Source organism: Tasmannia lanceolata, unplaced genomic scaffold (assembly GCF_043159265.1).
Source record: "Tasmannia lanceolata isolate RefF3 unplaced genomic scaffold, GAP_Taslan_0.1 ptg000013l, whole genome shotgun sequence".
NCBI classification, from domain to species: Eukaryota; Viridiplantae; Streptophyta; class Magnoliopsida; order Canellales; family Winteraceae; genus Tasmannia; species Tasmannia lanceolata.
This window is the reverse complement of record NW_027518690.1, coordinates 13261018-13288941: the sequence shown is the minus strand read 5'-3', so window position 1 is coordinate 13288941 and position 27924 is coordinate 13261018. Positions and strand designations below refer to the sequence as shown.

The window sequence follows — 27924 nt, the reverse complement described above, 5'->3', positions numbered from 1 at the left end:
TTTTGTTTGAGAGGCAGCGTGTCTATCTAAAGGAGACCAAAACATTGAGGTAGATGGCTAGAAAGAGTGTGGAAATATCATCTTCAATATAAAGTAAGACAAATGTAGTCTTGTTTTCAAGTATATGAATGATCCTTTGTCAGCTTTAGTTTTGGCATTTGCTCATGAAAGATTGTAATCCAATGTTTCTTGTAGAAACATCAGGCTATTAAGAAATGAAATGTGGAAAGCAGAATGTTGGGTGTTGGAGACTGAAGAAACTTGATAATCTTTTGTTTTTCCAATGCATGTATTATTTGGCTTCAATTTTCTTTTATTTCTTTATTTTGGGCAGACAAAAGGAAGGTTAGATTGAGTGGTGGAAAACCATTACGGCATCTACTGCAAGGGTAAAATACAAATAGTGACTATAAACTCGGCCATTCCAATTTCAGGAAGGGTTTAAAACACACAATCCATGTGAATGGCACACCGATTGAACGTTTTGGGGCTGTTCTATAAGAATCGCCTCCTACCCATTTGCAGATTACCATAGAACACTACAGAAAAAGCCCCTTGTGGAGGAAGATAAAACCCTCTCCTCAATCCCGTTTTGCCATGATCAATGTTCTTCATTGCATCTTCTTACATCTTTCGATTCATATGGAGTAACCTCTGCAGGTTCAACATTAAAAACAGGGGTGTATCTAAAGGGTATGCATAGGAATAAAAAGACGGGGATGTTATCGCAATATCAGGCAAGAGATCCAGCCCGTACATCTGGTGGGGTCGATTACAGGTGGCCTAATACCAAAATCATACACTAACAATCCTAGCTGTTGGATTGCTTTTACATGTTGGATGTAGGCTGCTGATCAATTTTTTCACTTCCCATTTGCAGACCTCAGAAGTTCACCAATGGATGAAAGTTTAGGGCTGTGATGGGGCCCACCAGATAGACGGTATGGATCCTGTGCAAAATTCCACATAGCATACTCTACTAAACAATATAATCAAAGAAAGCATTAGAATTCCTCAACACAAGTTGTTTCCTCATGGATTCCATACAACGCTGGAAGACAGTTCAAATTCAATCCCCAAAAGAAGGCAAAGACCAGTTTCTTAGCAATCTTAAAAACACTAACCAAAAATGTATGGGAAAGGAAGCTTGGGATTATAACAAAGGCTACCATTCTCGGCGGCGATCACGCTCCCTCCCATGTTCACGACCTCTATCGTGATCATAGTCTCGGTCTCTATCTCTCTCTTTTCCTCTTTCCTTCTCCCGGTCCCTTTCCCTATCTCTGCTCCGGCTTCGGCGCCTCTCCCTCTCATGTGTGTACCCATCCCTCTCCCGGCTTTTGCTGCTCTCTCTCTGATTATGGTCTCTCCCACCATCTCTGCTTCTCTCCCTACCATCTCTCTCTGTGTCATACATAACACAATCATTAATCAGAATAGCAAATAAGTAACAGATGCAACTCAACATGAATAAGAGGAAAATAGCTTCATTTAGGCCATGTATGCCTCTCTTTTTTTCATGACAAATTAGTGCCTCCAAAGTGAGAGGGATAGGGCAGGTGAGAGGAGAGAGATTTGAGAGATTAGGGTGAGAAGTGGCTAAAAATCAGGACGGCTTTTCTTGCCCCATCCTCACTAAGTCCCTCTACAACTCAGGAAAAAGTCGATTCTATCTATCACTCTCCCACTGTTCCTCACCATTAGGGCACGTTTCCCTGGAATATTAGCTTTTGCAAAGGTGATGGAGGGTGGGAGAGGGATAGATATGAGAGGGATTGACTGAGGAGAGGGAAAGAAAAGCCTGAAAAACCAAGAAACAAAAAATTCCACTCAAAATATGATTGACATTTTGCTGGTTTTTTAGCCAGTCCTCACCCTCTACTCAATCGTGCCCTCTCAAGTCTCTCCACGCACCCACCCTTCCTCTCACCACTTGGAGAAACTAATTTATCATTAAAAAAAAGTTCCTAGTTGCAAGACATGGCCTAATCTTTTGAAAGAAGAAATGTCTACATACTTAGATGAACATGGATAAGAGGAAAATAGCTTCATTTATCTTTTGAAGGAAACCATTATACAGGAAAAACAGATTTCTCGAGAAATGGCTACATACCTATTTCCTCAACCTCCCATCCTGCACGCCCAGAACCTGGAAGCGTTTGTCCAGATTCAGCTTGTTGCATTTTAGCACGGAACTTCTTCTTGAGATTTCCAAACTCATCATACATCTCCCCATCATCCTGAAATTGAAGCAGGCAAAATTTAATAACTGCAGTAAACTTCCTATCATTAGAGATAAGGAGCATATAAGGGCTCTTACTTCTTCCGCTTCTCGGCGGCGCCGTCTGGTTTCCTCTATTTCTTCTTCATCAAGTTCTTTATAGCCCCCAGCACGTCCTCCTCTGATAACAGAAAATGTACAGGAAATGAAAGCATGGACAAGAACAAGAATGACATTGATTAGGAATTTGCATAGATTTAGAAGGGAGGCTGTCAAGCTATACAGGAAGGTGGAAGAAAATTAAAGAATGGAAAGTTACTCATTTGGTTCTTTTTTTTTTCTTTTGAATGGTAAAACAATTTCATTCCAAGATTTTAAAAGACCGAGAAGGTCTATACAAGGAATAATGAAGTACACAAGTTAACTCATTTGGTTCTAGCCAAAAGAAAAAGATATATCTTGGGGGAAATTGGTATTGCTTTTATGAGGAATTTAGAAACATATTGAAGAGGAAAATGGATGATTTTTATTTTATTTTTATGAAGTTAACATAGATTAAATAAGGAGAATATTACAAGTGCACATGATAAGGCAATGACTACCCGGAATACAAAGATCCTCTAGTAGAGCCTGATTTGTACAACTGATCACTCATATCGTTGACACCCCAAGGAATGCAGACAAAAGAAACATTTCTATCTCTATACATATTAAAAAAGGGGAGCCGAGATGGTCCACCAAAGAAACAAAGAGAGAGAACATCAATAACAATAAAAACAAGACAGGACCATAGACATCAAGACATCCCACACATCTCATGGAGGAAGGAAGTCGAACCACTCCAGCCCCTCTTTTAGAACACCAGATCTAGCGAGGGAATCCGCCTCCCCATTTGCTTCGCGTCTAACATGCTTACAAGTCATAGATGACTCTGAAATGAGATCATAAATTTCCTCAAAGTACCTCAAAAATCTCCATGGAGGGACCACTCTCCCCGTTAACCAACCGATTACATTTGAAGAGTCTCCTTCCACAATTACCCTATCATAAGAATTATCACTTAGTCGCTTAATCCCTTGATATGCAGCCCTTACTTCCGCTTCAGAGGAATCAGTCCTTCCAATTGGACCTGCAAAAGCCCACAATACTCCCCCTCGGGAGTCCCTACAGAAACCTCCAATCCCGGCTGGACCCGGATTACCTAGACAGGACCCATCAAAATTTATTTTAATAGAACCTTCAGGGGGAGCTTCCCATTTCTGACTTCTCTTCTCTCTCCTCAAACCTTCAGAACACACAATGCGCCATCCCTCCCACATATCAAATGCTGATACGAAAGTGAACAGATGGTTGCTTTTTACCCAAAAAATAACTAACGCTATGATTTTATTATATAACCAATACGATGACTTTGCCGCTCCTTCGAAAACTCTCGAGTTTCTTTCCTTCCAAATGACCCACCACAATGCTATTAAACATAACCTCCAGAGCACCTTACCTTTCTTCTTCCAGGGTACAAAATCCCAACTCAGAAATAAATCTGCTATAGACCTTGGGAAGACCCAAGAAATGCCAAACCTGTCTAGAATGAAGCCCCAGATCTCCCTTGATACCTTGTAATGAATAAAGAGGTGGTCAATCGATTCCCCATCCTCCAGACAGAGCGAGCAGTGGTCAACCAGGCACATACCCCTTTTTCTTAGAAAATCAATGGTCTGAATTCGCCCGTTGCACACTGCCCAACTGAAGAAAGAGACCGATGGGGGGCCCAAAAACTTCCAAACAGCAGCAGAAATAGGGGATCCATAAGCAGGCAGCAATTGAAAATAAAAGGATTTTACGGAAAAGAAGCCAACTGAATCCCATATCCAGATCCGTTTGTCTACCCCACTTCTTTTTATATAGCATCCCTCAAGAAGATGAAGCAACTGAGAGATATCTGGTAATTCTCGGTCAAGAAAATTTCTTCTGAAACACGCTTTCCACACCACCTTATTTTGAATTCTCTCGAAACAGTCACAAACCTTCACTTCTTTGTCCAAGGCCACCAAAAACAACACAGGGAAAAGTACCGCCAGAGGTTCGGCGGAGCACCATGAGTCCAACCAAAATTTGATACGATCACCTATGTATACTTTAAACCGAATTCCCGCCTCAAAACTTTGCTTGAACCTCAAAATATTACGCCAAATGGTCCCTCCTTTCTTACCATACTTATCATCCAAACACCAGTTACCTTGTAAGAAACCATACTTACTCCCAATAACTTTTACCCATAACGAAGATTGTTCCACACCAAAACGCCATAACCATTTGCCCAAAAGAGCACGATTGAACTCTTTCAATCGCCGGATCCCCAGCCCTCCATTCTTAATAGGAACACAAACCTTATCCCACTTTACTAAAGGGATTCCTCCTTTCGTATTTGACCCCCCCCCCCAAAAAAAAAAAAAAAAAAATCTTCTTTGAATCTTTTCAATTTTCAAAATTACACTCACTGGACAGCTAAATAAGGACAGATAGTAAACAGGAATGTTAGTCAAAACCGCCTTGACTAACACCAATCTTCCACCCTTCGACACAAGGTTTCGTTTCCAGGTTTCCAACCTTCTTTCTATTCTTTCGACAATAGGAGTCCAGAGCTCCTTTCTCGGCTTTCCAACCCCCAAAGGAAGCCCAAGATAAGATGAAGGTAAAGTCTCCAGCCTGCAACCCATCACATTTGCAAACTCGAGAGCAACTGATAAAGTAACATTGGTAACAAACAAGCTGGATTTCAGGAAATTTGATCGTTGACCAGTAATCAACTCATAGCATCTGAGCAAAGCCTTCAAATTTAAAATCTTCACCCTGTCAGGAGCACAGAACAAAATGGTGTCATCAGCAAATTGCAAGAGCGAACACTTCGATTCTGTTACGACCAATGATAAAGCCCTCCAACAGCCCCCTGCTGCTTCCTTTTACCATCAATCGATTGAGGGTTTCCACAATAATTACAAAAAGAAGGGAGAGAGAGGATCCCCTTGTCTTAGCCCTCTGGAAGACTTGAAGAAACCTTTTGACGACCCGTTTACCAGAACAGACAACCATGCCGAGGAAATGCATTGCCTCATCCAAACTCTCCATCGGTTTCCGAAACCCATCCTCCCCAGAAGATAATTCAGACAATCCCAATCCACTCTATCATAGGCTTTCTCCATGTCTAATTTACATATAACTCCCCCGGATCCACTTCTTGAATATGATTCAATGACTTCATTCGCAATTAGAGAACAGTCCTGGATTTGCCTCTTACTAACAAAAGCACTCTGACTATCTGAGATTATCAAAGGGAGCACAACTTTAATCCTGTCAGCTAACACCTTGGCCAACAGCTTGTACAGGCATCCAACCAGGCTGATTGGACGAAAATCAGACACCCTAGAGGCCCCTTTAACCTTGGGAATTAAGGTTATAAAGGTAGCCCCTGTGCTCCTATCAAGACCCATACCGTCAAAGAAGTCCTTGAAGAAACGAAGGATATCACTTTTAACAGTCGGCCAACAAGATTGGAAGAAAGCCCCTGTGCTTCTATCTCTATACATATATCAGGTTTTTTCTTTTGCAAAGGTAAAATCACATGCTAAATTAATACATATATCGGGTATCATCAATGTAATTTGGCTAACCTCCATGGGCCTTTACCATTCAAAAAAAAGAAATAAGAAAAAAAATATATCAACGGGCCTTCACAAAGGTCTTAAAGTTTTATCAGTCAAACATGCTGATCAGAATGCTGATCAGAACATGCTTTTCTTACATGTCAATGCCAATGAAAAGACACATCATACAAAAGGTCTAGTGTGGAATGGCAATCTTGTGGAAGAACTTAAAGAGATAAAAGATATCTTTTAACAAGGCTCTCTAAAGGAGTGGCGATCTAATGGGCTTGAGAAGCTTTCGAGGAAGAAGGTGGTCTTATAGATGGAAGGGTTAAAGAGCAAGGGCCAGATGGCTTTTTTGCAACTTTCTTCCAAGAAAAGAGGGAATCAATTAAATAAAACCTTACAAAGGTTTTAAAAGAGATCTTCAGATGATGTGTGATCAACAAGGAATGTAATGCCATGATTTCTGTTCTGAAGGAGCAGTTAATTTTATTTTTATTTTATTTTTAATGGCAAGGAGCAGTTGAAATTAAGGACTAAAGACCCAGGGGCTTGGCTGGTAGCTCAGGTAGGACTGGTTAGGGAAGATAGACTCAAGTCTGCTGAATTTAATTACAGCAATGAGATAAGGATAAATGCTAAGGTTTAGATTAATTTTTTATAAAAAAAACATCTTTCTCAACTGTTTTCCTTTTCGATTAAGGTTTAGAGGCCTAGCAAAGGGTATGTGATCGAGGTATAAAAAGCTTGGTTCTAAAGGGTTAAGAAATTGATGAGATGGACTGAGGAATTAATCAAGATGGACTGCCGGGATAAAAGAGTGGACTATTGGGATAAAATGATGGGACTGTGAGGACTGATTTGGTGGATTTTTGAAACACTTCACACAAAACTGTTGTAGCTGACAGGAAGGACTGTAGAAAAGGATTGCAGGGACAGTCCAAAGGGATTGGTTGTGATAGTCAATGGGTAAATAAGGTAAAACTGACTGACCGATGGGATGGATGATGAGAAATAAGCTGAGAATAACGGACTGCAGATTGGTTCTTGATCTCCAGGCAGATCATGAAAGGGGACTGGTGTATGGGTTTTTCTTGGATATTGACTCTTGCGTGGTTGAAAAAATGGGAATTTTTCGGTTTATGGCTGTTGGTAGGGTGCTCAAGGACGGGTAGGTATTTAGGACTGAGAAAAGAGACATTAGGATTGTTTCTTGAATCTGATACAGGCCAAGAACAGTTTCAAGAAAAGGGTTAGCGCAGGACTATCAGCTGTCTAAAGGAAAGGAAATATGCTGGGAAAGGAAAATGGGAGCAATGTTAAAGGGTCAGTTGGGTAGTAGGGAGAAGCTGACTGTTGGTTGAGCAGAAAACACCAGTTATGTGGGCCTTACATATATAAAAGCAAAGCAAACCCAAGAAAATTTTGTTGTGGTATCTTAGGACTTTTATCCTACTCCAAAACAACAAAAATCAATAACTGCCACATAGACAAGGCTAACTGACTTTTTCAAAAATAAAACTTGCCTAATACTTGGGACTCTTATTTACCTATGACTTCGACTCTTTTGTTAAAGAAACATGAAAAACAAGACTCCTTATCTGAATAGGACTCCAACCCACTATGATTTGGACTCTCCCTTATTCATGAGTGGGACAACTCATCCCCAGTTGATTGTAATCCGGTTACTGCCACTAACAAAGTTATCTTTCGGAAAAAAAAAGTGGCTGATGGGGGACCAGCCAAGATGCCATGGAGAATTAAGGAGTTAAGAAGATGGTGCCCATCATTAATGGTAAAAAAAATTTATTTAACTTTTTTTAACTTAAAGTTATTAATCAGTTTTTATAGGGTTATTTAAGTCGTTTAAAGTCATAGGAGGGTAGTAGAGGCTTTTTCCATCAAAATCACTTAAAGTTCTTAGAGTTATGAGTGTTGAAAATAGGCCACACAGAGATATTACGAAAATTTTAAGAATTGCAACAATACCCTAGGGAATAATACAAATCATTGGCTTTTAACAACAGAGACATGATAAATGAATGTTTAGCCTTCTTGTAAAATAAGGATTCAAAATCACTTACCTCACACCACCCTCATTGTGACCAGGCTTATTGGTGTTACAAATATTGCATTTTGTGCGCTTTGCCCAGTTGATATTGCCACACCTGGAACAACAATGTAAGGCATAAGTAAACGAAGACGCAGTCTTAATGAGTATGAAGTAACAAATCATTCAAGAAATATTCATCCGTTTGGTTCTTCCATTTCAGACATAAAAGTCATAGAATTGTGCCTCTGCCAAATTCATGAGAAGTAGTTCTCAGAAAGGATATCAGAATTTCCATTTTGCAAAGGTACGGAGTTCAAAAGGGCGGCCCACTGCACAAGGCTCCTGACATTGCGGGGTATGGGGAGGGCTAGATGTACGCAGCCTTACCCCTGCTTTGCAGAGAGGCTGTTTTTGCGACGTGAAGCCGTGACCACCAGGTCACAAGGAGCAACCTTACCGTTCCAAAGGTATGGAGTTTGTAACTTAAAAATCTGTGCAAAGTCATTAAGAAATTTCCCCATCTTTTTTTTTTGAAATGGCAGTATATTGAAAAAGAGAACCGAGATGGTCCTCGAAAAATACAAAGAGGAAAAACAGAAAATTACAAAGGAAAAAAAATACAAAAACTTCTCACGGAGGAAGAAAGTCGAACCACTCCAACCCTACTTTATGAACTCCAGATCTAGCAAGGGAATCAGCTTCGCCATTAGCTGATCTTCTAACATGTTTAAACACCATAAACGAATCTGAAATGAGGTCACAGATTTCCTCGAAGTAACTAAGGAATCTCCAAGGTGGAACCACTCTCCCTGGTAGCCAACTAATTACATTGGAAGAATCACCTTCCACAATCACCCTATCATAAATCTCTCTACTCAGATGCTTTATCCCATGATAAGCAGCTCTAACTTCCGCTTCAGATGAATCACTCCTTCCGATTGGACCTGCAAAAGTTGAAGATACCAGCCCTAGAGAGTCCCTACAAAGACCTCCAACCCCCGCTGGACCCGGGTTACCCAAACTAGAGCCATCAAAATATATCTTAAGAAAACCTTCAGGAGGTGCTTCCCATTTCTGGAGTATCTTTCTCTCCTCACACCTTCAAAGCACACAATGCGCCACCCCTCCCAAAGATCAAAGGCTGACACATATTTAAACTGAGGGATACTCTTCGCCCAAAATATAACCAAAGCGATAATTTTCATGAATAACCAGTATGAGGACTTTGCCACTCCTTCAAAAACTCTCGAGTTTCTTTCTCTCCATATAACCCACCATATAGCTAACAAACACAATCTCCAAAGCACCTTCCCTTCTTTTTCCAAGGCACAAAATCCCAACTCTTCAATAGCTCCGCAATAGAATTTGGGAAAACCCAACAAATATCAAACCTTTTCAGTATGAACCCCCATATCTCCCTTGCTACCTTACAATAGATAAAAAGATGGTCAATAGATTCCCCATCTTCCAAACAAAGCGAGCAATGATCCACCAGCCACATACCCCTTCTTAGAAATTCAATGGTCTAAATCCTCCCACTGCACACTGCCCAATTGAAAAAAGAAACCGATGGAGGACCATTAAACTTCCAAATGTCAGCTGAGAGAGGGGATCCGGAAGCAGGCACCAACCGAAAATAGAATGATTTCACTGAGAAAAATTCCGGATGGATCCCATAACCAAACTCTTTTGTCAACCCCATTTCTTTTTACATAGCAGCCCTCAATCAATTGAAACAAATGGTTAATAGAAAGTAACTCTCTGTCAAAGAAATTCCTTCTGAAACTAGGCTTCCATACCACCTTGCTATCAACCCTCTCGAAACAATCACTCACCAACACTTCTTTGTTCAACGCCACCATGAAGAAAAGCACCGTCAGAGGATCATCAGAACACCAAGCATCCAACCAAAATTTTATTCGATCCCCTTTGTAAACTTTAAACCGAACTCCCGCCTCAAAACTTTGCCTAAACCTCAAAATATTGCGCCAAATAGTCCCTCATTTCTTACTGTAAATATCATCCGAACACCAATTCCCATGCAAGATCCCGTACTTGCTCCCAATCACTTTTACCCACAAAGATGATTGTTCCACACAAAAAGGCCAAAGCCACTTGCCCAAAAGAGCGCGATTAAACTCTTTCAATCTTCGAATCCCCAAACCACCATTCTTTATTGGAACACAAACCTCATCCCACTTCACTAAGGGGATACCACTCGTATTATTTGATCCTCCCCACAGAAATCTTCTTTGGATATGTTCAATTCTCAACACCACACTAACCGGGCAATTAAAAAACGACAGATAACACACAGGGATGTTAGCCAACACCGCCTTGACCAAAATCAGTCTCCCTCCCTTAGACACAAGGTTTCTTTTCCAAGTTTCCAATCTTCTTTCTATTCTTTCTAAAATAGGAGTCCATAAATCTTTTCTCGGTCTTCCCACCCCCAAAGGAAGCCCTAGATACGAGGAAGGAAGAGAGTCCAACCTGCAACCTATCGCTTTTGCAAAATCAGAAGCTTCTGAAAGGGGTAAATTGATAGCAAACAAGCTGGATTTCAGAAAGTTTGATCGTTGACCAGTGATCAATTCATAGCATCTTGGGGTAGCCTTCAAATTTAAAATCTTGTTCATATTAGGAGCAGATAAAAGGATGGTGTCGTCAGCGAATTGCAAAAGCAAAACTTCCACTCTATCTCTACCAATGATAAAACCCTCAAACAGCCCCTTACTACTTCCCTTTAACATCAATCTATTGAGAGTTTCTGCAATAATAACAAAGAGAAATGGAGAGAGAGGATCCCCTTGCCTTAAGCCCCTGGAAGATTTGAAAAAGCCTTTTGGAGACCCATTAACCAAAATGGAGAACCAAGCCGAGGAAATGCATTTTCTCATCCATCCTCTCCATCGATTTCCAAAACCCATCCTCCCAAGGAGAAAATCTAGACAATCCCAATTCACTCTATCACAGGCTTTTTCCATATCTAACTTACACAACACACCTCCAACTCCACTTTGCGAATAAGCTTCAATAACTTCATTCGCTATAAGAGAACAGTCCAATATTTGCCTCTTACTAATGAAAGCACTCTAACTATCAGAAATAATAAAAGGAAGCACCACTTTAATTCGATCAGCTAGCACCTTGGCCAATAACTTGTACAGGCACCCCACCAAACTGACTGGACGAAAATCAGACACCTTAGATGCACCTTTAATCTTGGGAATTAGAGTAACGAATGTAGCCCTTGTGCCCCTATCAAGAGACATACCAAAGAATCTTAGAAAATCAATTTTCACCGCTGGCCAACAAGCTTGGAAAAAAGCTAAGTAGAAACCATCAGGACCAGGAGCTTTGTCTTTAGGCAGCGAGAATAAACCTTTCTCAATTTCCTCTTCTTCAAAAGGAAGCTCCAGCTTCGAACTTGCCTCCACATTCAAACTATTAAATTCCACAACTTCAGGGAAAGGACGCAAAATACCTTCTGAAGCATACAGCGAAGCAAAGAACTCAACAATAGCCAAGGAAACATCTTCCTTGGAATTCAACAAGATGTCATCCACTGAGATTGATTTGATTCTATTCGTCCTTCTTCTAGCACTGGCCATCGCATGAAAATAAGCTATATTCTTATCTCCTTCCTCCAGCCATTTCACCCTTGAGTTTTGTCGCCAAGATATTTCTTCATGCAACAACAATCCTTTATGTTCTTGTTTTACTTTACCCAACTCCTCCCAATCTTCCTCAGAGCTTAATCTGCACTCCTCCAGAGCTAACTCCTTTAACCGATTTTCCAACCAAAACTTCCTGCCATGAGATTGTTGTTTTTGTTCCTTGGACCATTCTCTTAATTTATTCTTAACGAATCTGAGCTTTTTCCCAATCACCACGTCCGCAGGGCCCTCCACACTACACGAAGACCACCAATTGCCCAATCTGTCCTCCATATGGGATAGCTAAGCCATGCAATTTCGAATCTAAAGGGGGGAGGGCCCCAAGACTCTAGACGCGGATCAAGAAGAAGAGGACAATCATCCGAAACCGAATGCACCAAAGCTTTCTGGGAACTTTCAAGAACCAAATCCAACCACCCAGAACAATCGAGAAACCTATCAAGCCGACTCTGACTAGGACCTCTAGACCAAGTAAAAGAAGCACCCGCTAAAGGAAGGTCAGTTAACTCAAACTTGGCAATGAAATCAGTGAATGCCTTGATATTAGAATTAGTTCTCACACAACCCAGTCTCTCCTCCAGTTCTTTAACCTCATTGAAATGACCCCCAATACACCAAGGAAAAGAGCAAGAAACCCTGACCTGCTCCAATTCCTCCCAAAACAACCCTTTCTCAACCCTAAGGACCGGCCCGTAAACCCCAGAAAACAGCCACATCGAATTGTCCTCCTCCTTTTTCAAAGCCACCGACAAAGAGAACCTACCTCTCCATTCATTCTGCTTTCTCCACACACTCTCATTTCAAATTACTAGAATCCCCCCAGAAGCTCCAGAGGATCCCACAAAAAAAAAGTCTCAATCCGCTTGCACCCCCATCCCTCTAATATCAATTTTATTAACAGACTCCAATTTTGTTTCTTGCAAGCAAATAAGATCGGGTTTCAAATTTTTAACCAACTCCTTGACTTGAATTCTCTTATCCTGATGATTCAGGCCATTGACATTCCAAGAAACAATCTTCATCACAAACCTGATTTTGCAAACGACCTCCCCTTCCTACCACTAGGTTTCCTTCCCTTCTTAACAAGAGAGTCACCTTCCTCTACCAATTCCCCTCCATAATTGATATCCATCCTCAATTTCTGAAGTACCCTGACTTTCTTCCTTGAAGACTCCACGGGTCCCTTGCTCAGAATCTCCTTATCCATCGAGTCCCTTAACTCAGCTGACTTAATTTCAGATATGAAGTCCTCCTCAGGCCCAGCATAAACCACTCCCAGCTCCTTACTTACCCCCGGAGTATGATTCACGAAGGCCTCAATCTCAACTTTGTTAGGAACCTCCCCAGCCCTTTCACCAGTCAAGACATCATAAACTTCCAATATAGACTTCAAGGAGTCCATCGAAGAATCAGGAAGATCACGATATGTTTCCTCAGGCCCAGCATAAACCACTCCCAGCTCCCTACTAACCCCCAAAGTATGATTCACAAAGGCCTCAATCTCAACTTTGTTAGGAACCACCCCAGCCCTTTCACCAGTCGAGGCATCAGAAACCTCCAATATAGACTTCAGGGGGTCCATCGAAGAATCAGGAAGATCACGATCTGTTTCCATCGACAAATCTTCAAGAAATTGAGCATCTTCCAATTGACAGATTTTCTGCTTCCTGGAATAACTCCGATAAAACTTCTTTGGGGAAAAACTCCTATCCATCCTCATCTTTGCACCTCCAGAGAATAATTTTGACCGAATCTTAGCTTCAGCACTCATTATGGTTTTTAAAAGAGCTAACCTTCTCCAAATCAATTTTAACTAAATTATTGATTCTGATATCCAAGTTTGGCTTCCCTACCACCAAATTCACCCAGAAAACATCACACCCCATTACCACAACCTTCCTAGGGCCAGAGAAAACACAAAAACGGAAAAAGTCCTAGTTACCCAGAGCGCAAACATCACTATCTACCCCCATAGACAAGACAACTCCCCTTTGAGATCTATTCTCGACATCACTCGGCTCCACCTCCAGGGAATTCTCCGCTTCCTCCTTCGAATTGAAATCTAGATGTGATACCACATCTAACAGCGCTAATCTAGAAGCGCAAGCCTCCGAGCTACGACCTTTGGATAAAGGCTCTAAACGACGAGACCTATCCTCAAGTGAGAAAGAAGGGCAAGAAAAAGAAAAAGAATTCCCAATTCCTCCCTTTAAACAAGGTCGACTGGAAACGAATGAGATTGAGTTGCACTCCCTCGAAACGCATTCAGGGGAATCCACATCACGCCAACCACTACTGCTGCCCTTAGGCCCACCACTATTGTGAAGGGCCCAATACTACCTTCCTCTGAGAAATGGGCCCGGCCCCAAAGCCCAGAAACATCTACAGGCGATAGAAAGCCCATATCCCAGTCCCCACCACCACTAATCTCCTGACCCGAACCCCGATGAGAAATAATTGGAAAAGATGTTTCTTTTTTAAAAGACCTTGTTGTAATGGCGTCGATAATATCATAGAAGCTATTTATCCGACAGATGGGGTCCACCGATGCTAAGTTATCAGACCTACCTCCACAAACACTCCGCCATCTGTACTCTATAGCTGACAGGCCATTTTGAATTTCAAACTCACCGCCAAGTGGATCTGTTCTATCTTGCGCCCCATGCAGCGCAGGATAGTAGGCGGCACTAACGTGGGCCTCCTCTTCCGACAGGATTACCTCTGTAACAAGAAAATCCTCGCCGGTCGACAACACCCCCTCTTCCTCTAAATCCAGACCATTAAAAATAGAAACATCCTCTGAACAACTCCCCTCAGAATCATCCTCACAAACCGATTCCTCACTATCCAAGAAATCCCCTTCTAGAGCCATCTTCTCGTTCTCCTCCTCCTTCCTCACTCTCACCCATCTAACTGCCCCATCTAAGGATACTTGGATGGGCAATGGGCAACTCCTTTCCTATAACCCCTGCAACAAATATTAGCACTTTTGCAAGAGCATACCCCATTTCAGCTTGACACAACTGTCCCAACTCCACCACTTTTCCAATTTTTTCCCCAATTCTTCGAAAATTCTCCTCACACCATGCTTGAGGGGGCACACCTTCGATGCTCCACCAATGAGCGCTGCCTTCCGAACTGAATTTCTTGTCCCATAATAAAAGCTCAATAAAAGGAGAATTTATTGCAGATTTCCAAACATTTATAATATGATTCCTATTAACCTCCAACTGGGAAGTAATCAAAATCTCCAAGTCTACAATCCTATACACAATAACTTCACAATTAATACCATTCCTGCTTCTCAACCAAATTTCCATAGCCTTTAAATCACTTGACCAACCTGGTTTAATTCTTCCCCAAATACCCAAATCAGCATTACTTATAGATTTCAAAGGGACAACTTCCAGGTTGAAAGCCACTCCTTCCGACGTCTGCGGCTCAACTCTCCCTGATCTCAAACATGGTAGAACCTCTTCCTGGATTTCACCCACCTGATTAAACTCTTCCTGGATTTCACCCACCTGATTGGCCCTATTCTGAAAAGGGGGAAAGTTATAATCCAAACCTGACCAGATTTTTTTACACTCCCAGCAAACCTTCCTACATTGGAAATTTCTGAATCCACATCTGCAACACCTCCAGTCACCATAACCTCCGTCCAGTCGACGTTTCGAAATCCTTTCTATTCTTTTAGATCTCTTATCCCCTTTACCACAAACCAGTTATTCTCAGGCAAAGGTCTTTGAAAATGATTTCCTCCTAAAGGAATCAAATTAGCACCAGTAGCTACCACAGAGGGATCCCAACCTTCCACTCTAAAGCCTCCAGGCAACAAACCGGAAACCCTTCCAGCTTCCAGTCTCCTCATTTCAAGACAACCACACAGGCAACCCACACAGCAAGAAACAAAACAATGTGCAGACCACTACTTTGGGAAGATCCACCAGGGTCCGATTCCGAAACCGGCGAAGACTCAGAGACAGAAAATGAATCAGAAGAAGAAACAGAAGAAGAAACCGAAGAAGAGTACGATGAACCTTATGTGTACGAGGTAGAAGACTCTTCAACAGAAACTTCAGAAACAGATTCGGAAAGGGAAGGTTATTTTCAAAATGAAAATATGGAGGATGCAAGGCCTGAAGGGATAGGTGAAGAGGCGCCAAGGGAGGAAATACGAACAACCACAACCTCGACTAGAAATTGCCGGATGCGAACCCCCTCTCCTCTACCACTCAACTCAGAATCTCTCCGAGCAGCTTACCAACCACCAGCAAGTCGCCATCGAACAAGTCCACACCACCAAGAAGGAAGTCCAAGTCCCATGATCTTCTTAGACTCTTCGTCGGATTCTGAACATCTTGACAACATGTTCTTGAGAGAAGTACTGTCTTCTTGTCTTCTTTTGAGATATTTGCCTAATCCTTCTCTCTAGAACCACGATGCCACCTCAAAAAGTATATAGTATTAGAGAAAGACTAAGAAAAAAAGGTGGCACAAAGAGAATGAAGAAGTATTTCAGCATAAAACTCAGACATCTTCTTGAGTAATTCTGAGGTAAAACTGATCTTAAATGACCCATGGTCCGCATCTAAATACACAACCATATGTATTTCAATGATAAAACAAAGAAAATATAATTGTAACAGACAAAAAGGCTGCAAATGCAAAAAAAAAAAAATCCTAAAAGTCAAAATTGAATTGGCTATGAGGAAGACAAAAGAATGATGTCCTTTGCTTATTTAGATAGCTGATATTACTATTCAAAGCTCCAACAGAGCTTCAGTTGGTAGGTCTTGGTAGCCAACCTGTTGTAAAGAGAAACTACAAAAAGTTCCTCAGAAATAAATAAAAAATAGAACCATCACCAAGAACATGTACCACCTTTTTTCTAAATCTGGATATGAAAGATGAAAGAAAGCTGGAGTATAACAGATTTTGAGTGCAATAATCTCTAGAAAACAAATAAAATTATTACTCCAGATAAACCTAAAGGCGAACATGCAGAGTGTGAAATTTAAACAGAAGGTTCAAAAAAAGTCTTACATCGGACAGGACCAATCATTTGGGCCAAAAAGCCCTGTAGGACCACCAACAGAACGGCCACGGCCCCCCGAGTCATTGCTACCACGGCCCCTACCTCGACCACCAGCACCACCACCTGTGCCAGAGGCACCGGCAGGGCGAGCAGTTCCACAGCGGTTACACGAACCACGAAATGCAAAGTTTACATTGGAACAGCTGCTAGCAAAAGAGTATGTGAAATATGTTGCAAAGTAAAAAAAAAACAAATAATGCATCAAAACAAAGTAAAAAGGGTCTAAAAGTGAAAGAAAGAGCTGCTCACCAATGTCACATCACAGACCTTGTATTTGGACACAACCAGTCTCCCTCTTGTTGCCATGGTTTGCCGGCAGCATCAAGACGTCCGCTACCTCTTCCCCCACCACCATTCAAATCACTAGGATCCTCCTCTTTCCCACCAAAATCACCAGAAAGACTTGGATCTCCCACATTAATCATTGGATCAGTGCTAAGCGCGTTATATGAATGGTCAACTGAATCTTTGGTCTTCGATTCAGCCATATGTACCCCGATTGTACTTCCATGAAAATCTTTGTTGTTGAACCATTCTACAGCGGCCAATGCTGCATGTGGGTCCTCATAAGTAACTGTCGCATCACCCTTTGGCTCATTTGTGACTTTATCTCGGTACAACCAGATCTTCGGTCGACCAGTCCTTTTGTCCTTCTACAAAGTTTAAGATGAATAAAATTAAAAATAAAAGGAGAGAGAAGAAGAGGAAACAACATGAATTATTGACGTTCATAAATTGAAATTAATCATGCATACCAGCGGTGTAGCAAAATTAATATAAAGGATGGTTACAAAATGATACCTGGTAAAACTCCCTACCTTTAGCAACCCAATGGTGCCAAAAAACTCAGCCAGCATACTCTCATCGGTACCAGGAGGCAAATCACAAACGTACACAGAACCATTTATAGGTGCTCCTTTTCCTTGATAACTTGCCATGTCAACAGCCACTCTCACCTCACGAAATCACAGAAAACATTACTGGCCTCCAGTTCTGGACATTCAGAATGAAATTAACTGAAAATACTTTCATGCAGGAATAATCAATAGCTTTCCAAAGTAAACATTATGGGCAAAGTCAGGTACCCATCTTAGAGTTGAAAGCATCAAGAATATGAATGATGCAAAGAAATGAACCTAAGAAGCATGATAGACGGAGGACCATGGATATTAACTTCCCTCCAATCCAATAATGGTTCAAATAAAATAGAGGACACATTTAATCTGCATAGAAACAATATAAATGGAACCCCCCATACATATTAGCCATAAGGATTAGGTGGTTCCCCCATCTATTAACATTGAAGCACTTAAACAGTATCTATCATTAAAGTATTAAACATGCCTTGTTATCGAACTAAAAAAACTCAGCCTACATCTCGAAGATTAGGAATGCCAATATAGAAGCACAATCTAGACTTAATAGAATCTGAGAAGTAAATATACTTCCAGATTCACCACTAATCAAGTCATTTATTTATCAAATAGCCATAATCTTTTTTTTTGAAATGTTTTTTTAATTTCTTTCATAAATTTTTTTTTGAAATGTCAAATAGACATAATCTAACCTCCACCCGGGACAGGATGCCAGCAATCACATCAAAGATAGAACTATCATATGAGGAAAATGACACTCTTAAGTCCTACCCGGCCCAGCAAATAACACGAAGTAACCATTCCAATGATGAGATGGATGAAGCTGAACAATAAACTAAGAAATATGAGGCAGGAGGATTTGACCCATGGCAGTTTGAAACACTTCATGTTCTATTTGTCTTCCAAAAAGACCGCCAATCCGAAATACCATCGCTGCCAAATGTTGATTCGTGCATCAAAGTCTCTAGACACAGGTTGAGGAATATTTTGGTCTCGGTGATGATAACAATCTGAAGAGCCTCGCCTCCTGCGCAGGAAGCCTTTAGGGAATGTGAGTTCTATTGCAGGACGTCTATTCCTTAGCAAGCACTCCAACATCCACAGAGTCAACAAAGTAGATCATATGGAGGAGCAGTTCTGATGCAGTTGAAAAACACGGATGTACCTCTTGCCTAGCAGCGGGGCAAAATAAAATAAAGAAGAAAAGGAGCCCTTCGATCACCGTCATAGGGAATACAATACTTCGATAGCAGTCGAAGGGAATGATATTTACTTCGAGCCTGACGAAATCGGGTCTCACAGAGCGAAACTGCAAAATACTCCTATAAGGGATAATCCTAGAAACATAAAAGCTCTCAAAGAACTCAAAAGCCTAAATGCCAGATTGCATTCAATCATTTAAAGATGTCCCTTACAACGCTTTGATAATAAGATCTATTTATTTGTTCTTTTGAATAGTAGCTGATTTTATTAATAAAACAAGACCGAGATGGTCAAATACAAAGATAGAAGAGAATCAAAATGGGAAGATACATCAACAAAAGAAAAAGAAATAGAAGACAAAAGGTCGCGGAGGGAGATGGTCGAACAGTGCAAGAGAATCCATGGCAACCCCCTCTCTCGCAAACCGATCTGCAGCCTCATTAGGGGATCTGCAAACATGCCGAAAAGCAAAGGCAGATGACCCAATACGGTCCTTGATTTCATCAAAATATCTAGGGAAAAAGACACTTACACCTCCTCAACTTTCAGACACATTCAACGATGACCTTATAGTTTCAAAGTAATCAACTACACCCACTGACTTTTCTATGGGTTTTTTTAACGTGTCAGAGTGGACGGAAACGAGGAAATGAATGTAATGCCCACCCATCTTAATGAAAATGTCTTCTTCTTCTTCACCCAAAAATTAGGGCTTTTACAGCTAAAGGAAAACCTCGCTGGAATCCTTCTCCCTCCGAACATCTCGGCTCTTCAACTCGTATTCTCTAGACTTCCAAACCCTTTTCCTTCTTCTCTAGTTGAAGAGTTTAGAAACCCTCTCCCTTCTTCTCCAAATTAGCAGAACCCTAGATCAAATAACAAAATCCCCACATCAGCCCTTTCTTCTCCTTCCTTTCTTCAAGACTTCAACTCAACTTCTTCACAGAAACCCTCCATGTTCAAACCCCCTTCAAATTTCTGCTACAAACCCTAGATTGGAAAGTCCCCAGCGCAAACCCATCTTCTTCTCTTCTAAAAAGCCTTGAACCCTTCTCCTCCAAACCCTAATATCTCTGTTTTACTCTTGCTTCAACCTTCAATAAGAAAATTCCTTCTTCTCTTCACATCGGAGATGAAGGGAAATGGATGGATTGGAGGGAGATGGTGATGGAATCGGTGGGGGACTTGGTGGTAGCAGTGGGAATGGGAGAAGATGGTGATGGCTTGAGCTTGCAATTGGCTGTGGGGGTGGCCATGGAGAAAAGGGGGCTGGATTTGGAGGTTGTAGAGGACAACCGACAGGTTTGGAGATGGTTGTCGTGGTGGCCGGCACCGGCCAAGCCTCCTCCTTCTCTTCTTCTTCTTCTTCTAGCTTTCTCAAAAACCCTAACAAACCTCCTCTTCCCAAAATGTGAGAAGCCCTTCTGCCAAAACGGAGATGGTGACGGCGGCAGATCTTGTGGTGGAAGGAAATGGCGTAACCCCAATCCCTTTGCAAATGTCTTAAAACCAGTGAGGGTATTTCTGTCCTCAAAATATTAACCCGGGTTAGTTTGAGTCATTCCGTCAATTTAAACTTTAAAGTGATGGACCGTCAACGAAGGGGGTCTACCTTATACACATTGAAAAGTCGAGGGTGTAATTGATGACTTTGAAACTATAGGGTCATCGTTGAATGCGTTAGAAACTATAGGGTTTAAGTGTATTTTTCCCAAATATCTATCAAACCTCTAGAAGATCTCGTCAACCATCAAATGACATTAAGGGAGTCCCCTTCCACCACTAAATTCCAGAGCAACTCTTGGGATGACAGTTTTATGCCTTGATGAACTACACGGACCTCCGCCTCTGATGCATCGGTGATACTGATAAGACCAGCAAAAGCCCAAATGATAAGATCTATTTATAAGAAAAAGAAACCCTAGAAGTTAACTTAAGACTTTCGTCCATCAAAGTAATCTAAATAAAAATTAAAAAATTGAGAAAAATAACCTTAAAATAGAAATCCCATAATAGACATATAACATGTCCATAAATTGCCCATAACTTCCTCGAATCACGTCCAAATCGTGTGATCTTGGGCTCATTAGAATGATAATAGAAAAGCCAAATAAACAAGATTTGATGCCTAAAAAGTAGGCTACAAGACACTTGTTTCATGCTTTGTAGTCAATGATAAACTGCATGTTCTTGGTGGTTTTTGCTTGCATCATTCTCCAAAAAAAACTCGTCCTCGAGTTTTGAAGTATCGAACAATGTTCATCAACTGAAACTCTCCAGAATAATATGTCGTAATCTTGAACAGACTCGAATTCATAAATATCAATTCTAAGCTTCAATGTAGAGTCTAATAAAAATGGATCAACATAAATTGATAAAAAAATTGATGTAATATTTTTCCATTCACCCATCTTTTCAATCTCTATAGGTCTACATAATGTGTGTTATCAGATCCGATTTTCATTTGGTTCTTCATGATTTCATAGGGAACATAAATCATCGCTTCAAGTGATTCGATGATCACTTTGTCACCATCAAAAGTCAATGACTCATTATCTAAACTTTTAGCAATGCAGTCGAAAAATTTGAAGGTTCCTCGTTTCCTAGCAGCAGAGGCAAAATACATAAAAATAGAGAAGAAAATGGACCTTTTGATCACCATCGTAGGGAATACAATACTTTGATCGCCGTCGAAGAGGATGATATTTACTTCGATCCTATCGAAGTCAAATTTCTCAAAGCGAAAATGGAAAATAGGGGCTAATCCTAGCAACCCAAAAGTTCTCAAAGAACTCAAATGTCTAAAGGCCATGTTTCATTCAATCATTCAAAGAAGTCCCTTTTTGAAATACTTTGATAACATCTATTTATAAGAAAAAGAAACCTCGAAAGATAACATAAGACATAAGTAATTAATCTCGGTCGTCCATCTAAAGTAACTTAAATAAAAGTCAAAAGCTTAACTAAAATAACTCTAAAATAGAAATCTTGTAGTAGACGTACTACATACGTAAATCACTTATAACTTCTTCAAATAACATCCAAATCGCTTGATCTTGGGCTCGTTAAATAGGTAATTGAAAAATCTTTCTACCAAAATCAATCTAAATGAACAAGATTTGATGCAAAAAAAATATGCTACAAATAAGATGATGAAAATAAAACTTATCAGAGACTCGTTACATGCTTAATAGTCAACAACAAGCCACCCGTTCTTGATTTTTTTTTCACCTGCATCATTCTCTCATAGTTCAAAAATACTCGTCCTCGAATTTTGAAGTGTCCAAAAATGTGCATCAACTGAAACTCTCGAGGATCAATCCTGCTACATAATCTTTTAAGACGAAAAGATAATCTTTCCTGATCTTGAACAGGCTTGAATTCAATGTAAGATCTAATAAAAATAGATCAACTCAACTAAGCCTTTGTCCCAAACTAGATCTAAAAAAAATAGATCAACATGAAAAAATCGATGTCATAATTTTCCATTAACCAATCCTTTCAATCTACATCGGTTAACCTAATATGCAGTCCGATCCAATTTCTTTGGGTCCTTCGTTCATAATTTCATAAGGCATATCAATCATTGCTTTAAGTGATTCGTCGGTCATTTTGTCACAATAAAGACAATCACTCACTATCTAAACATTTAGCAACGATTAAATATCAATCATCTGAATATTCAGAATATATACAGTGTATCGATGCTCTAAACGCATATCATGAGTATTGTGGCTATGATCATTGAGCGACTATCTACCGAGCAAGAGAAACTACGAGACGACAAGCCCAGTCGTTCTGGGTTCGCATGGTGCAGGCGTGTCCTGTCAAAGGTGGGCCTCTATTTCGTCTATGGGAAGAGATTCGTTATGAGTATATGAGTTTTTATGCGATATTGGAACATCGGTATGAACTACGATTGAAGTGTGAAAATAATCGCAGCTAGCCGTGGATGTGAAGTTGCAGCCCGTCGTGCACGAGACGCCGAAATTGAAGCAGAAAACAAATATTTGGAGCGTTGCATGCATGAGAAGTACTTTGCTACCACTACAGAGGAGCCGCCTGATGATCCAGATGACATTGTGGATGAGACCATTATAGTTGTTGTGCCCTTGCTTATGTCAGATACAGAGTCCATGATGACAGATACAGAATTGAAGATGGAAGATAGTGCCAAAGATTCCAGTGATTGATGATTCATTGCCAGAGCATGCAGAGCACGAGAGGATGTTGATTCCATATCAGTACATGAGCACAATGACAGGATTGATTCTATGGTAGATGTTCTGCTCGAGATGATTGTGGAGTTTGAGACAGAGGATCACAGTTCATATGACGATCATCAGGAGGTTGTCAGCCTGACATCATTGAGTCAGATACGGTTCTAGCAGTTGGCTTTGTTCCTGATTCCATTTAGGCAAATTTGATACTAGCAGATGATGACCTTACTGAGACTAGTCATGGATTGGTACTCCGATAGTTGTCATGCCGATCCAAGAGGAGTGTGTTGCTATCTTCCGAGCCAGTTTACTTCTCCGGTGCAGTTTGTGTTCTTATGATTCTACGTGGGCGACGACTTCCCTATTGCTCCGTCGGCATGTCAGACTACTCTCACGATTGTCGCGAACATTAGACATCACGAGTTCTTCTGACGGATTACGACTCCTACTGCTTGATTGGGTCGTGTACATATTTGATCCAGGAGGACTAGAACTCGAGGTCAAGTTCTTTTCAAGCAGGGGAGAATGATGCAGATAGTAGGCCAATAAGTGGCATATTTGCCCATTACGATTTATTTACAAGTTTTTTATTTTTCATGTTATTTAGTTTCTAGAATTTTATTTTCCATATTATTTTTAGGGATTTTATTTTCCATGGAAATTTATTTCAGTTGCCTATAAATAGGCCTCATGTATTTGAGATTTTAAGTTTTGATGATTAATTGAATTGATTGGCTTCTTCCCACATCAAGTTCCTTCCTCTTCTACTTTTCCCCTATCTCTTCTCTTCGTCTTCTCTTTTTTCTCCCCTTTCTTCTATTTCTCTCTCCCTGTTCTACATCACTAACTTAAGACCTAAGCAATTAATTTCAATCGTCTATCCAAAGTAACTTAAATAAAAGCCAAAAAATTAACTAAACTAACCCCAATCATGTAATAGACAAGTACTGCGTCCGTAAATCGCTCACAAATTCTTCAAATCACGTCCAAATCGTATGATCTTGGACTCATTAGATGGGTAGTCGAAAAACCTTTCAATGATACCAAAACCAAGCCAAATGAATAAGATCTTATGCCTAAAAAATAGGCTACAAATAAGCTAACGAAATAAAACTTGAAAAACAAGAGAATTGTTCCACACTTTGTAGGTCAGTGACAAGCCGCACATTTGTGGTGGTTCCGCTGAAATCAAATAGAGGTATCCATAAACGAGAGCGCCCAAGAGGTTCTGGGATGGCCAAAAATGGATTCTCTATCCTACATTTCCTTGAGGAGTATCTAAGGCAGGACTTAGACAGAAGAAGACAAATAGAAAAAAAGCTGTAGGTATCACCATCCTCTTCTTAATCTCCTCCCTCTCCCACCCGCCCGCCCCCCTCCCCCCCCCCCCCCCCCCGCGGCCCCAAAAAAAAAACCCTTCTCTTCCAGTCTCCTTGTTCCTCCTTCCTAAAGATCTTCAAAAACCACTGGGTGTCCACATCAAATAATTGAGAATCACCACAGAACTGAGACTCTCACCATAGAAACAAGAGTCAATCCGCAGACCCTTTGATGCATGCTGCACATGACACATAAGTCGTCTTATGTACAAAACACAGAATTTTGACGTCCATATAAATCATGATGTCCAACATGGAATCTTGATGCTACATCAAAATTTTGGTTTCAACAGTAGAATACTTATGATCATAACAGCATCTTTTCTTCTGGGTGAATACTGAATCAGAATTTATTACCGTAAAATCAATATACAAGAGCACTGGACACCCTCTCCTACAAAGTTGGCAGACTTGATTTCTTGATTATCCAAAGTCCAAACAAAAGGCCAAGAAGTTTGCTTCCCATGTCGTGTAAATAACCAGAGCCACATCTAAGAGATCAAGAAGATATCAGATACTTGCAACGGTATCAACCATCCTCCAAGGAAGGTTAGTAACCTTGTTGGCCAAACAAGGAAAATCAAGAAGGGCAACTTTGATATCCACCAATAAGCCCTATGAGCACAGGCGAAGATGCACCTTACTCCTACTAGCCAAGGTTGGAAATGTCGACACTTGGACTCGACTGGGTCAAGGTCTAGGATATAAGTCCGGAGAGTCAATACGGTGACTTGGGTGCTTTGAAATTTTAATAAAAACATTTAATAGAAAAGGTTACCATTCAAAAAAAAAGTTTAGTAAGAAAGAAAAATATATAAAAATTGTGTAATAAATGATAAAAATGAATTTGCTAATGCGCACAAGCATAAGCTGTTTAAGTTCCAACCTCCCAATCAAATAATGAAAAGTTCTTTCTTCACATAGAAATTTGAAAAGAATGTCAAAGACCCCTCTTAAGTAATGTAGAAAAGGAGAAATCATCGAACCTAACCAAACATTATCTTAATCTTTAGGGACTGGCTGAATTTTATGACTTATTCTTATTCCAAACTTCATTTTCCTACCATTTGCTTCATAATTTTTTCTTAAGGTCATCATTTCATATTCAACGATAATGTTACGTTTTATGTTGACATTTTAAAAAATGTTATGATTTAATGTCTTTGTGGGTTTAAACTGACATCATATTCAATTCAAGCAATTGACTTTCCTCAGGAAGCGGAAAATGTTGATCATTGATCATTGTCCACTGTGCATTGAGTCTGATGAGTCTGTGGACCATCTCCTACTCCATTGCAAGATGGCTAGAGACGTATGGACGTATTACTATCTATTTGCGATAGATTGGGTGTTTCTGGCAAAAATTTTAGAATTATTGGAAAGTTGGGCAATGGCGCCGTGGAAAAATAAAGGAAAAATTCTCTGGAATGTCTCCTTTCTGGCAACGTTTGGGTCCATTAGAAATAAAGGAAAAATTCTCTGGAATATTCAAGGGGTTCTCTAAAGGAGCCGATTTCCTTTTCAATAAGGTAATCTTCTTAACTATTTCATGGGTAAAATCTTAGAAATCTTCAGATTTTTATTAGCATATGAGTTATGGCATGGTTGGAAGGAGATATGTGGCGCTTCTAGCATAGCGCCCAAAATTATTCAATCTTGGAACTGCCGGTCCACGAAATTTTAAAACTAAATTTTGATGGATCTAGCTTGGGTAACCCATGACCTTCTGGAATTGAAGGTTTGCTGCGGGATGAAGGAGGAGTATTATGGGCTTTCAGAGGACCGATCAGCTACCCTGATGCAAACGAGGCGGAAGTTCGTGCTATTCATCAAGGAATTAAATTGCTCCACAATGCGGATTTGAATAAGGTTGAGGTTGAGATTGAAGGAGACTCTCTCAACATTATCAGGTGACTAAGGTTCTAAAGTGTTTCCTTGGAGATTTGCAGATTATTTGACGAGATTCAGAATAGATTGGGCTCGGCATCGGTCTCTTTCCTCCATGTCAGACGGTCCGCCAATGGGGAGGCTGACAAATTGGCTCGAGAGGGTGTTTCAAAGGAAAGTTCTGAGCTTTTTTAATTTGCTTTAATGGTTCAGTTGTAGTGGGTTTAGATTTTATAATGAAAACCATTTTTGTAGGGTATGCATAATGTTCTCTTTGATGGGGTTTTAGTTTTTTGCCTTTATATTTCACTTTTCTATTATTAATAAAAAATTTACTTGTTCGGAAAAAAAAATATGGAGATTCCATATATCTATTTTTCTACTCTTCACAGATGAATCAAAAACCGATTTACTAAAACCCCCGCAGACTAAAATCCATAGATCTATCGAATACTTGTATCCTAATTAATGCATTCCCACTTTAATTTTTTCTGAAATCAACATAGATTTTCCATTTCCATTTCAAAATACATATAGATTTTCCATTTGAAGAGTAGAAAATAATTCACTAATTCCAAGCCATTTCCTAATGCTTATGAGGTCATTCATGAGGACGGTCACACATCCAAAAATTGTACAACATCATCACAGTGTACCACTCTAGCACCCCCCTAGACCAGATCATACCCATCAGCGAGCATCGCTCACCAAGCCCTTTACAATAGATGCAACCAAATGATGATTAATTCTAATAACTTAACAGACCAAACTCAAATGAATCGCTGTCTTCCTAGTTTTTAGTGAATCACATCCAGATCATCAATCAAGCAATCAAATGCAAATTTATAAACACTTATTCCAATAAAATAAATACCATGAAATCGAGAAAGACCAACCCTAAATATATGAACTCGAAAACCAAAACAAAAATAAAACCCAATGAAAGAGGAATAGAGGGAACTCACTTCTTGAACATATTAGCGTGGGTGGACATCTTCTGGGCTTTGGGATGGAGGAATTACACAACAAAAACGGGAAAATTGTATAGATTTCCATTGACAACCCAACCAACGGTTAAAAATCCCAAACATCAAAAAGAGAAATCAAAATCACTCCACGGGAAAAAATCGAGACAAAAAAGGAAGAGAAGATTAAAACTTACCTGAAGATGAATTTGATCAAATGGAGAAGAAATCACGTCTGGGGGGATCAAAGAGAACGGAGACGGAGGTTTGGGGGTTTTTTTTTGCCCTAGAGTTCTGATAAAACAAAACAAGCGTTGCGTTCCAAAAAAAACCTATTATTTACCCAGGGAAATGATATACTTTACCCCTTTTTTGCCTAGTACAGCCCCTTACACTAAATAGGGGTGTCTTAAGTAAAAAAGGGAGGAGAATATATCCAATCCCTTGAAATATTGAATTTTTTTTTTATCAAAACGTGTTTTCATTGGTTGTTACTTGTTAGTGGTGAGGGCACTTTAGTATTCCAATGTCATAGGACGCAGTGGTGCATTCTAATCGGAAAATTACAGTTACACCCCTAGTGACTTTTCAATGTGTACAAGGTAGACCCCTCCCTCTTTTGAAACACTATATCACATCTCTAGTCGGCCGACTAAAAATATAGTGGGCCCACATTGTTTAGATGATCCAAAGCATTCA

At 40.3% G+C, this 27924-nt stretch overlaps 1 protein-coding gene across 4 annotated transcripts; it reads right to left on the bottom strand.

Annotated features, from left to right (window-relative positions):
- Positions 1 to 989: 989 nt before the first annotated feature.
- Positions 990 to 27558, bottom strand: TAF15 (TBP-associated factor 15). 4 transcript variants are annotated; one of them, XM_077394205.1, is made up of 9 exons: positions 27423 to 27542; positions 27226 to 27262; positions 17515 to 17689; positions 16964 to 17349; positions 16645 to 16839; positions 7950 to 8033; positions 2321 to 2402; positions 2114 to 2240; positions 990 to 1404 (listed from the first exon to the last, which is right to left on the bottom strand). In XM_077394205.1, exons 3-9 carry the CDS (start codon positions 17632 to 17634, stop codon positions 1166 to 1168), a joined length of 1233 nt encoding a protein of 410 aa, XP_077250320.1. In that variant the 5' UTR covers positions 17635 to 17689; positions 27226 to 27262; positions 27423 to 27542; the 3' UTR covers positions 990 to 1165. The 4 variants fall into 4 exon arrangements, with proteins under 4 accessions (XP_077250320.1, XP_077250322.1, XP_077250321.1 ...); XM_077394207.1 differs by having other exon boundaries at positions 27226 to 27257; positions 27423 to 27523; XM_077394206.1 differs by lacking the exon at positions 27226 to 27262 and having other exon boundaries at positions 27423 to 27558.
- Positions 27559 to 27924: the final 366 nt, after the last annotated feature.

Excerpts from the sequence above, each read along its gene's own strand:
- TAF15 (XM_077394206.1), bottom strand. The coding sequence starts at position 17,634 with ATGGCAAGTTATCAAGGAAAAGGAGCACCTATAAATGGTTCTGTGTAC. Across the intron at positions 2,403-7,949 it reads CACAATGAGGGTGGTGTGAG|AGGAGGACGTGCTGGGGGCT; the intron begins GTAAGTGATTTT and ends TTCTGTTATCAG. Across the intron at positions 1,405-2,113 it reads ATGGGAGGTTGAGGAAATAG|AGAGAGATGGTAGGGAGAGA; the intron begins GTATGTAGCCAT and ends TGTATGACACAG.